The following is a 12,694-nucleotide window of genomic DNA, read 5'->3' on the forward strand; positions in this document are numbered from 1 at the left end:
GGGGGAATGCTACAGAGGAGAAAGAGAAAGGCAAGAATTACTCAACGACCTGTGCCTCTGATGTCCTCAGAAAAGGAAAAGGATGAATCACCTGAGAAAATGGAGCAGGAGGCAGAATAGGGGGAATTTCACACAGAATACGCAAAGGAGAGAGTAAACAGAAGACCTTGTTGATCTAAATGAATAGAGTCTCCAGGACCAGATTAACTATATCCAAGAGTAATTAAAGAACGGGCAAATGTAATATCGAGCCATTGGCAATAATCTTTGAAAACGCCTGGAGAAGGGAGAGATCCCAGAAGACGGGAGGAGGGCACGTTGTCCCATCTTCAAAAAGGGGAAAAGAGGATCCGCAACAATGATCGGCTAGTCAGTCTGAACATCAATACCCCAGGAAATATGCTGGATCAGATCACAGTAAACAGAGAGTCTGTGAACATTTAGAAGCAATTCCATTATCACAAAAGTCAACATGGGTTTCCAGAGAAACAAGTCATGGCCATCTCTTTTTTTAAATAAATTCAGCTGGTAGATAAGGATGCTGGTGGATATAATATATCTTGAATTCAGTAAGGCCTTTGACAGGTTGCCCATGACAGTCTTGCAAACAAGCTTGAAATGTGGGCTAGACAAAATAAACATGGATTTGGTACTGGTTGACCGGCCGAAGCCAAAGGGTGCTCAATAATGGCTCCTTTTCATCCGAGAGAAGTGCCAGGTGGGGGTCCCAAAGGGCTCTGTCCGGGCACAGTGTTATTCACATCTCTATCCAAATTACGTGGGTTGCAATTGGGGGCATACTTATGCAAATTGCAGATGACATCCAAAGTAGGAGAAATAGCTAATACTCCAGAGGGACGATCATAATTCAAAATGCCTGAAATAGACAGAAAGCGGGGCCAAAGCTAACAAAATTCAATTCACATGGAGAATGTAAGGTATTGCACTTAGGGCAGAAAATTAAATGGCCACAGATAGAGGATGGGGGACACCTGCTGAAGGAACTACATGTGAAAGGGATCGTGGATTCCAAGTAACCACAAGTTGAACATGAGTGAACAGTGTGATGTGGCAGCTAAAAGGCCAATGAATTTTAGGCGCATCAATAAAGCATAGTGTCCCTAGAGCAAGGGACGAATAGGCCCACTGTATTCGTCTTTGGCGGACCCACCTGGAATATCTTGTCTAGTTTCTGGGCACCACCCAATTCAAAAGACATTGAGAAACCTGGAGCATGTCAAAGGAGGGCAACTAAATGGTGAAGGGTCTGGAAACCAGATCCTATGAGGAAGACTTAGGAGCGGGGTATTTTTGCGCTGGAGAAGAGAAGGGTAAGAGTGATATGAGGAGCCCTGTTTTAAATATTTGAAAGGATGTCATATTGAGGGAGGGAGCAAGCTTGTTTTCCTGCTGCTCCAGAGAACAGCAGGACCGGGAACAATGGATGAAGCTAACAGGAAAAGAGATTCCACCTCAACATTAAGAAGAACTTCCTGCAGTAAGGGCTGTTCAACAGTGGAACCACTGAACCCTTGGAGTGTAGTGGAGTCTCCTCTTTGGAGGTCCCGTTAAGCATGGGGAGCTTGAAGTTGGGATGATTTGATTGAAAGTTTTCCTGCATGGGCAGGGGTTGTGGACAGATAGCCCTCATGGTCTCTTCCAACTCTATGATCTATGAGTCTAGGTTAGCTGATTTTAGTGGGCTTTTAATTCCTCTTTAAAGATTATAACGTTCCGTGTTTGAGCTGTATTTTATTCAGATTGTAAATCGTCGAAGCACTGTACTAATTGCAATATTGAAATCATTAGTGGCATGTACCTTCCCATGACCAGACTAATTTGACATGGTGAGATGGCTACAAACAATGAGCTTGTAGGTGGATTAAGCAAGTGACCACTGCTAATTTTTTTTTTTTTTTTTTTTTTTTTGTTGTTTTTGTTTTTTGTTTTTTTTTTTGTTTTTGTCAGCCTTATTCGTACTATTATAATGCAACTAATGGAAGTGACAATTCTGATCTATTTTTTTTCAGCCGGTTGCAAGAATTACTAAATAGTACAAATGGAGGTGTCGCAAACCAGAATGCATTTCATCAAGCAGCACTGGAAAATAAACTTCCCAATGTGGCTTTTTTCAATGACAATATGAAATGTAAGAACTGCGTCAACAAACAAACCAGAACGTTTAAGTGACACTGCCGTGTTACTACATGCGATATTTGTTACTACCATCCTAGGTTAACGAACTATAAATTATTAGTAGCCGCTAAATTTACAGCTAACATGGGTTTGGAATGTTCAAAGGAGAAAAACAGGGTTGTATTAAACAATAAATAAACTAATATCGCATCCAGGCTTAGTTTTTAAGGCGAGATTTTGAAATCTCTGATTCTGATCAGTTTAAATAGATATATGCTATAACAAATGGTTTAAAACATGTATGTATTGGCTCCTCCCAACTAAGTTTGTTGCGTTCGCAGGAAAGGAAGCATTGCCTGGGCTCAGAAATGCCTATAAACAAGGCATTTCCTTTCCTCGAGGTTTTACTTTACTTCTCCCTTTAGAGCTTAGAATTATGATCTGCTGTGGCACCATTCCAACTTATTTATTTAATGGTAAGAGGTAAGTACTTCAGGTTAACGATAGAACAATATACTAAAGTGAAATGGTAGGCCCAATAGGCTGCCTAGCATTATGATTGAGAAGAATGTGCCCTGGCATATTCTTAATAGCAGTTGCACTTGCCACCTCACAGGGAATTTACCGAAAATTAATAAACAAAGCAGAATATTTTTGCTGGAGAGTTATCCACATATATCAGGCCAAGAGAACAGTAAAGGTCAAATGAGATGGTCGTCGCTTTAACGCAATATACAAATTGATGTGTTGTTTGAGCCATGTGGTGGCTACAGAAGGGGAAATAAATGAATGAAATTGAAAGATATGTTCACCATTGATTTTTTCTGTACTTCCTGTTCATAAGTGATATGGTGCGGTATGTCAGAAAACAACATCTACTCTCAAAAGTCCAGAGGTGGTTGGGGCATCAGTTTTACAACAGGGACAACCACATCCACACATGTTAAGGATAAGCCTAAAGTTAAAAAATGTCGGCAGATGTGGGAAAGTGACAAGGGAATTAGAAGGTCACTGACGCTTGTTTAACCAAACGAATTGTTGCAGCTGGAGCTCATGACATCTGATGATTGAGCAAGGTCACTATGTGCCGGGAAGCATGTAGAACTGTTTGGAAATATGCAGTGTCATCTTGATTGGGGGACAACAAGGTCAGGTGGCACACAGGAAGTGGGGACAGGAAGAGGGTAGAGGTATAAGGGGCCGCGGCAAATTGTTCTATAAAAAAAGCCCAGACCTCATTGGACAAGTGGGGCTTTTCGTGGTTGCGGGTGGATGGTGTACGCGCTACAGTGATACGTTTTATATATATATAACAGCAACAAAAGAACTAAATGCCCTCTGGGTTAAACCTGGCTTCATCTGTTCACTGCACTGAAGGGGAGATTCCTGGACACTCCAATTAGCCTTGCTTCTTACCTCGCGAGGGCTTCCGAAGACCTGACCTGCGCACCCATTCCTCAACAACCAATTGCACCCCATGTTCCAAACCTGAACGAAATTGCTTTCACTTACTATAGTTTTGAAGATCGGTCATCTTCTTCTTCTTAAGGGTTTCCATCGTTCCAAAAAGGAGAAAGTTTGCCTGGCTCACCTCTGGGCAACAGTATTTTCCTCCCAGGGCTGGGGAGCCACTGACAGGTTAACCCTTAAACAGGACACATATCATAAGTAGTAGAGCCTGCACCAATATTTCTCAAAATAAAATGGTGTTTACACAGAAAGAGCAACCATTTTTCTACTCATGTTCTATAACAAACTACTAACGAAATTAACTTTTTATCAGAATTAATGATGACTAGTCTACAAAATTCCAGAAAATGACATAATTACCTGGCAACACAAATGGTGCACAATCAGAGTGCTGCAAAAACCAAGTGGCAATTGGTGACTAGAGACTGTACCACACGGTACAGGAACATCTTCAATAACACCCTCCTCCATCAACAATGGTTTTTTTCTAGCTATATTCGTCCTGACATCCTCAAGAAACTAACCCAACTAATCATATAATCTATAAAAAATCATAAATGCAATCTTAAATAAAGTATTGTCACTCTGTTGGCCCTGAAAGAATCTGATGTCTTTGCCCCCCTAATAGGAGAAGGATTCCTGGACACCCCAAAATGAACCGACAAAACATCTTTTAAATGAAAGAAATGGATATCCTGAAACTCACAGAGAAACTGCACTTGGTTTTTGACCTGTAAAGGCTGGAAACCCCAATCTCTTCACAGGATTCCTGAAACCTTATGGAAGCTATAAGCCCCTAAAGGATTCTAGTCTCAGCACGTGCAGAACTTCAAATTAGGGGGCTCAAAAAAAATTAAAGATTAAAAATAATGAAGAAATGTACAGTGCGCCCGCGCCATATACGCGGGCGCGCCATACGTGGCCTTTGAGCATACGCACTCAAGCGCGAGCGCACACAGGGCAGAAGGGCGGCAACGTCCCATTCAATTGAATGGGCGCGCGCGCCGTTTGTGTCCCATGCTCGTCCGCGCCGCCGCGCACGGAGCCCCATTGTTTCCTAATGGGACTCGAGCATGGCGGAATTCGCCTTACGCAGGGGTGGGATCCGAACGGATCCCCCGCGTAAGGCGAGGACTCCTGTATTGAGATGTAAGGTAAGCCCTTCCCCAACCTGGTGCCATCAAGATGTGGACATAACGGAGTTAGAAGAGCCCACAAGGGCCATCCTGTTAACCCCTCTCTTGACATGCGGGGATACACAATCAAGGCACATCCTAAAAGAATCAACCAGCCTCTGCATAAAAACCTCCAAAGAAAGAAGACTCCACCACACTTCAAAAAGTGTTATTTCACCATGTTGGAGGATGGATTTCAAAGGAATAGAAGACAGCTGTCAATTCTCCCTATTTGAATCCAAGAATTTAGGAAGATCAGCCTTTTTTATCCCCTTTCTCATATCTGGATGCTGTACACTGGTGTAGAAGAAATCCAGCATTCATTCATCATTCATCATCATAGTCACCTTTCTCCCAGGATGGGACTCAACGTGGCTTTCCAGTACAAGAACAGGTTTTAAAAACCAATTAAAATTCACCACATTTACACTATTAAGGAGTGCAAATATGCTATACAATAGGTGCAGAAACAGGATCAAAGTTTGGAAAAGTTACTTTTCAGGCTCTAATTCCCAGACCTCTCCAGCCAGCAGGGTCACTATTATTGTACCTAGAGATTTCCTAGAAACTTGATTTTTTCCCCTTAGCTATCAGCAGATTCTTCAATCTATTAGGGCAATTTATAGGCACTGCATAAGAATATAGTAGGCATACAACACCTTTCTTTTCTGTGCTGTACTAAATACCTGCTTTGCCCCAAAATTTCCCCTAACTGCACCAAATGATGTCTCTATCTCAACCTTTTTGCCTTACAATTTCATTGCAAAAGGTATTTCTGTGCAACATCAGTGCAGTTCTGGTTTACCCTTAAGGATTCCCTACATAGTGGAGTATGTTCTCACACAGGCATTCACATTGTCCTCAAAATATCCACTCATCTTGACAAAACACATAGGAAATAATGACAAAACACATAGCAGAGCTTGCTGTTAACAGAATAACTGGTGTGCATCTAGAAGCCACTGAAAAATTCATATAATATGTAATACCCACCACAATTTAATTTCCGAAAGATAAATGTGTTTTTAATGAACAAAGGAAGCCATTTTTTGGAGGGGGGGGGGGAATTACTGGCAAGATCAAAGTGCAGAGCTTTCATTCTCTTTTCCAAATTGGTTTACCTGGTATGGTTGGCATAAGAACGGCTGGCAAAGCTCATTTCTTGAAGAAGAACAGATGTTTTTCTGAGGTACACATCCAGATGTTCAATAGGTTAGTGTCACTCATAAATTCAATATTTTCTTGACAGCTATATAGGAACACAAAATGTCAAGTTTCAAGCTTAGGAAAGTAAATGATACAATTTTAACAGTTGTTTCAGGTGAGACATACTAGCTGAGTAACCCTTACTCTGAATTTCAAAACCTAAAATACTCCCAAAATCCAAAATTGGTCCAAATGGGTGGGTGGAGATAGTGACACCTTCACTTTCTGATGGTTCAATGCACACAAACTTTATTCATGCAAAAAAAGGATTAAAATATTGTGTACTGTATACATTATCTCTTCAGGCTATGAGTATAAGGGTATATAAAATCTAATTAATTTCATGTTATATTGGGATTGGGTCCCATTTCCAACATACCTTATTATGTATATGCAAACATTTCATAACCTGAAAAAACCCAAATCCCAAACACTTCTGGACCCAAGCTTTTGGAATAAAAGAGACTCACCTGTATATTTCCATAGACGTATTGTGCCTTATTTGTACTGATAAACCATTTTTTCTTCCAGTTATTTGAAGGTAATTTTTCTGAGATTCAGCGTGGTGTACTGGTTTGAGTGCTGGACGTGTGACTCTAGAGACCAGGGTTCAATTCCAGGTCAGTAGGGAAACCTTGGGCAGTCACACTCTTTCAGCCTCGGGGAAAGGCAATGGCAAACTTCCCTCTGAACAAATCTGCCAGAAAACCCTAGGATAGGTTCACCTAAGGGTTACAATAAGTTGGAAACAACTTGAAGGCCACAATAAACAATATTTCTGAACTGAGGTTCCTAAATATGGAATTGTTTGGTCATTCCAAGAGAATTTAATATCCATTTTTTTTGTAAAATCAATCAGCAGTTTTGGTTCATTTTGAATATTAAATAAATTAACATTTGGTGGTGTTGAATAGTTATAAAGAAAAACCTGAGGAACATGCCATTTCAACTGGAAAGGGAAATGATTGCTTAGCTATGAATCCCTATGCTGAGTGGCAAAGGCTTCAAAACAGCAGATGCAATACAGTTGGCCCTCCTTATGCATGGATGTTTTTATCCACTGATTCAAGCATCCATGGCTTGAAAATAACGAAAAAAAAAAAATGTATAAATTCCAAATAACAAACCTTGATTTTCCATTTTATATAAGGGTCATCATTTTACCTATCATTGTATTTAATGGGTCTTGAGCATCCACAGATTTTGTTAACCATGCGGGTTCCTGGAACCAAACCCCAGCAGATAACAAGGACCCACTGTAATATGTTTTATGGGTTAGGAATATAGTTTTCATTCCAGTTGTGGCATTTACAAGGAAAAAGGGAACACAGACTTAAGAACCTAAATTGAACATGGTGCTTATGTTGATGGTGGTATGAAACATCTCTTCCCTATCTCCTCCTCTTCTTCCTACAGCTCATGAAGATGACACAAATCCACTCCAGAATGTCCCTCTGCTTTTAAGGAACAGGGGAGGGGACTGCCGCTGGCAGGGAAAATTAACCTGAATCCATTTCCACAGGATACCGCTTTTCTGCCAATGGAAGTCCAGACCTGACCATGGTTCTCAGAAGTGAGGATTCTGAAAACAGCTGAAATGAGATGGAAGATTTGCTGCATAGAATGCCAAGCTGGAGAAAACCCAGAAAAGTTCATAGTGTATAATTTAGGACGTATGCTTAAATACAATTTAAAAGCTTTGGAAGATCAGATAAACAAACATTCAAATCAAGTTCTCTCTTCCATATTTCTTTATTCACTGATGGTATGGTCAAGAGGCCCACACAGGACTTTAAAACTGTTCAACATCTGTTTGTCAGGCACAAATTGAGTTTTAGCAATTTCTGCCATCATCTCCAAAAACATAATTTCAAACTCTGATCTCAGGAGATACAAGACAGAGATATTTAGAGTTATGGAACTTTACAAATTATCCATTTTCATAAAGAAGACCCAATTCATTCCTAAAGTAAACAGTGAATTGAGAGGATGAATGACCTTTTGATAGGTTTTTAACCAACTTACATTGGGATATAATTCTATGTACTATATAATGATTCTTCCACAGGATTTATGATCCACATTGATCTTTCTCTATCTCTGCTTCAATACAGCAAACTGAATTAAACAAGGCTGCTTTACTAATCTGTTTTCACTTTTTTTTTAACTTTAATGACATTGCTTTTTTAATACCTAAAAACATTTGGTGCTCAGGAATGATGTTATAAAATTGTGCTGTGTGAAGTTATATAATGCAGGCTGATGATATATTAGTGTGATCAAAGTGTTCAGATGATAGATGGCACAAAAAGGTGCCAATGATGTAGTCTTCAGCTTGGCACTATTTATAGGGTGCTGTTTGCAAATTTGCAATGTCCTAACAAGATTTTTTTTTTATGCTTTAACAAGGTTCACAACGAGTATCCATATTCTGTTGGAAAAAGTTCAGTACAGTACAGACTTTCCTCTTAATTGCTTATACAGCCTCCTATCCTGGAAACCTCTGGTTTTGGATAGGTACACAAAAATCTGGTTTGTGGCAGATTCTCAGCCTCTGATATTGTTAAAGACAACACTGGAGCTTCAGTTACATGGTCCACTGCTGTAAAGTATATGCTACCACCTACCAAAGTGACCTAGCTGTCATATCTTGCCAAAAAACAAGCTTAAACAAACAAACAAGGAAAGAAACAAAAATTAAAGAATATCTGTTCACCCAAAGACATATGTATATCACCAAAAACACAGTTTTTATATCAGGATTGTAAGTATGGCACCTTGTTTTAATACATACACATTTCATGTCAGGAAGTTCAGAAGATGCCTTTTCTTCTGCAAATACCACACTGCTCCTCTTTCCTCTCCTCCTGGATCTTCTCATCTTAACTTCAGGCTGGGTGTTGATCAGGCGTACATTCTCGTCCAACATTGAGTTGGTTGTCTTTGGTGACATGACTTCCAGCTCAAAGCTACAGATATAAATTGAGACAATAGCAATAGCAAGTACATTTCTCTACCATTTATCAGTGCACTTATGCACTCCCTAAGAAAGTGTAAGCTAATTGCCCCTAACAATCTGGGTACTCATTTTAGCAATCTTGGAAAGATACAAGCCTGAGTTGAGTTTGGCCCCCTTGGCTGGGATTGAACTCGCAGCCTTATGGTTTGTGAGCGAGTGGCTGCAGTACAGGCATTTAAATACTGCACCACCATGGCTATGGGGTAAACATAAAACAACCTCAGATTTTGCCAAGTGAATACAAAGGTATTTTGGTCATATGAAAAGGCAGAGAATGAAAGTCATATCAGGTGGGAACAGGTTAGGTGAAAAGTGCCATTATGTCACCTTTTTAAAAAAGTAATAGCATGAATTTAGCTGAAAGGAAATAGATGGAGGAGATGACAATTTGATTAAAAAACAGGTGAGTTGTCTGTACTGCAGAATGTGGTGAAGAGTTCAGTCTGATGACATGGCTAAAATAATCTTGATAGCACACTGGGGTGGGAGAGGTGAGGTTAGTACAGCGAGAGAGTGCATAAAAATAGGAACTCCTGCTTTAAATACCAATGTGGGATTGGCAAGGGTAGTTTAATACTGTAATCATACAGCAGCTAATTGACATTACTTAGAGATCCTATGTTTTCCTCAGGGGCTGCTGTGATGTAGTGGTTTGCATGCTGGATTAGGACTCTGGAGGACTAGAGGTCAAATCCCTGCTCAGCCATGCAAATCCACTGGGTGGCCTTGGGAAAGTCTCTCAACCTCAGAACTATATTTTTTTTCAAGATAGGTTTGGTGTAGAGTCTCTGTAAGTCAGAAATTATTTGAAGGGACACAACAGCAATGCTTTCCACAATGTTTAAAAGGGAAATAGTAGTTCTAAGACATAATAATAGTTTACTTGGGAGAGGAAGAGAAAATACTTTTAGGGATTTTAAGTTTCTTGCCAAAATTATAAATTTCATACCTGTCAAGACTTGTTGCAAGATAAGGTCTTAGAAATTCACACATCTGTGAAGCTTGAGGTATGTTGCATACACACAAAATAATATATGTATTTTTGAAATACAAACAGCTAAAATGTATAGAATGGGAGGGGGGAATTCACTTTAGTCACTGGAGGAAATTACTGTCATCCCATGTGTGTGTTATACACAAGCAAATTCTCTTTAATAAATAAATAAATAAATAAATATTTTATTTCTAACCCGCTTTTTGTTAAAACAATCAAAGCAGCTTACACATGCTGATGTTCTTTTTGGGCAATGGTGTCATGTCTGTATTCAGTTCAGGGTTATGTAAGAAGAATTCTGCAACACATGCAGCTGTGCATTCTTGGAGGGTACATAATAGCACATCAGTGCTTTCAATACGCACTTGATTAACTGGAATTGCAGAAACAGCAAACACATTCTCTGATATGCAGTTGCTTGCTGGTATTCATCAGAAAGGTGGGGTAAACCCTTAACTACATGAATTTAGATTTGCACTACACAAGCACAATGTAGGATCACAGCCAGTACTTACAAATTGTATGTACATTTAAAGAAGTGCAGAAATAAATGCATACGTTTGGGAAACATGGGCAGATTTCCAAATAGGTAGGCTCACAACTTGATACAAGCAAGGGGGACAGGAATGCAGGTGGGATTTGAAGAAACGCAATGAAACCGATACTGAGGTTTGTTTTTTACCACATGCCTACATTGCTTTGCAGAGCATAGCATAGCATAGCATAGCATAGCGGTTCCAGAAACAGAACTCTGCTACACTCTGTCTCCTTGCTACCCTCTGATTCCAGACAGCAATATTATAAATTTATCAAGCCACAACTTTAGTCAGGCAGAGGAGTCTGTTTTGTCAAGGGGCTTATCTTTCTGCCCCCTCCAAACACATGATAAATTTCTGCAGTGATCTAGAGGCCTTCTTTTGCTGCCTACACTTCAAAGGATACTTCAAGAACTATGACACCAATTATGAGAACAACACACAATATCTTTAAACCATATGCCACCAGCACCACTAGCTGTGTGAAGGACACTATGGACTTCCTACATCCATTCACAACTTTCCAGGAAACAACAGCATCAGTGGGGAGGTGCGGGGTGTGTGGATCACACAGGGTGACACCCCAGAAGGGGGAGACACCCCAGGATGGGGGGGGTGACACCTGGTCATCTCCCTGCCCCTGCGGGCATTGTTTTGGCCTGCTCGGGGGCTTCTCTGCCCCCTGCAGGAGCTGCTCTTACCCATGTCGGCACTCCCCCAGGCCACACCAGCTCTCCCTGGGCCTGGGTGGGTGCTTCCTCAGTTTGAGCAGGCTCTCTCCGGGCCATGCCAGCTCTCCCCAGCTCAGGCGGGTTCTCTACAGGCCACGCCAGCTCTCCCCAGACTTGGGCAGGCTCTTCCCAGGCCACATCAGCTCTTCCCAGGCTTCGGTGGGCTCTCCCCTACAGCACTAGTTCTCCCTGGACCCTGCTTGGGGACAGAGCTGTGCAATAGCATACATCTCTGTGCATTTGGGTGACCTTGGGTGAGTCACACACTTTCAGCCGCAGTAAATCTCATGACAGGTTCAATTGAGGGTCACTGTATGTTGGGAACAACTTGAAGCCACAGAACAACAAATTAAGGACACTTCTTGCCTGACTTTGAAAGCAGCTTTTCCCAGTTTGGTATTCTTTCAGATATGCTAGTAAGCCATGCTGGTAATTGTCATACTGATTACAGTCAATGGGAGTTATAGTCTGATACATTGGGGTGGGGGTGGGGGTTTGCAGGCTGGAAAAGTCTGCTTTAGAGAACAGTGATGCACAACCGAGGGGCAAGCCTTAGTCTAGCATTGATAAGAATGTCATTTAAATAAGTGAGGAGGAAAGTATGCATTCATCACTTTACTCATGCAAAATGTTGTGTGTGAAAAGATGAGCCTCTTCCTCATGTGGACAGTCCCTGTGTTGTTGTTGTTGTTGTTGTTGTTGTTGTTGTTAACTTATATCTTATCTTTCTCCTACTACAGGGATTCAAGGCAGCATAAGTAAGGAAGAAAGTTAAAAATTCCTCCATGCTAGAGGTTTTCTCCATCAGACACATTGCTTTTGCGTGAGTAAAGCAATGACAAAAGGGAGGGAGAGCTAACATACTCCCTTCCTCAAGCAAAAACTATACTGTTACAACTAAGCTGTCCTTCCAAATATGTGACTGAAGCTACTTATCTTAAAATATGACAAAAGAGAAGATAGGACAGCAATACAGTTGGCTCTCCACATTTGCAGATTTTACTTCTGTGGATTTGATTATTCACAGATTTTATTAATATCTAGGAATCTCTAGATCCTCCAGCATGACTCTGCCAGAAGTTGACCATAGAGTCACACTGGAGGACCTAAAGATTCCTAGAGAAAACACATTTCTAGGCATTCGTAGGTCCTGCAGTGCAAATCTGTTAGCCATAGAGTTGAATTGGAGGAACTTGAGATTCCTAGAGAGGTGTTCTATTAAGTAACAAAAAGAATAGTTCTTTACTTGCCTTTATTATTATTATTATTATTATTATTATTATTAAACTTTATTTCTATAGCGCTGTAATTATACACAGCGCTGTACAAAGTTGGTAAAATTAAGAGTAAATAAAAGCCTGCCCAAGGCGTACATTCTAAGATAATAACAATTAAAAGAGGAATAGATAAAATTACCATATAGAAAA

The 12,694-nt window shown here is 40.5% G+C and overlaps 1 protein-coding gene across 1 annotated transcript in view; it reads right to left on the minus strand.

The window, feature by feature from the left end:
* Positions 1-5,983: 5,983 nt before the first annotated feature.
* The window catches only part of DOCK2 (dedicator of cytokinesis 2), a 336,713-nt gene continuing 330,002 nt past the window's right edge, over positions 5,984-12,694 (minus strand). Inside the window, exons 50-51 of the mRNA XM_042453565.1 lie at positions 8,782-8,956; positions 5,984-6,030 (exon numbers count right to left, since the gene is read on the minus strand). Coding sequence (XP_042309499.1) covers positions 6,013-6,030; positions 8,782-8,956 — 193 coding nt within the window. The 3' untranslated portion in view covers positions 5,984-6,012. The remainder of the gene's footprint in view (positions 6,031-8,781; positions 8,957-12,694) is intronic.

Source organism: Sceloporus undulatus, chromosome 2 (assembly GCF_019175285.1).
Source record: "Sceloporus undulatus isolate JIND9_A2432 ecotype Alabama chromosome 2, SceUnd_v1.1, whole genome shotgun sequence".
NCBI lineage: Eukaryota > Metazoa > Chordata > Lepidosauria > Squamata > Phrynosomatidae > Sceloporus > Sceloporus undulatus.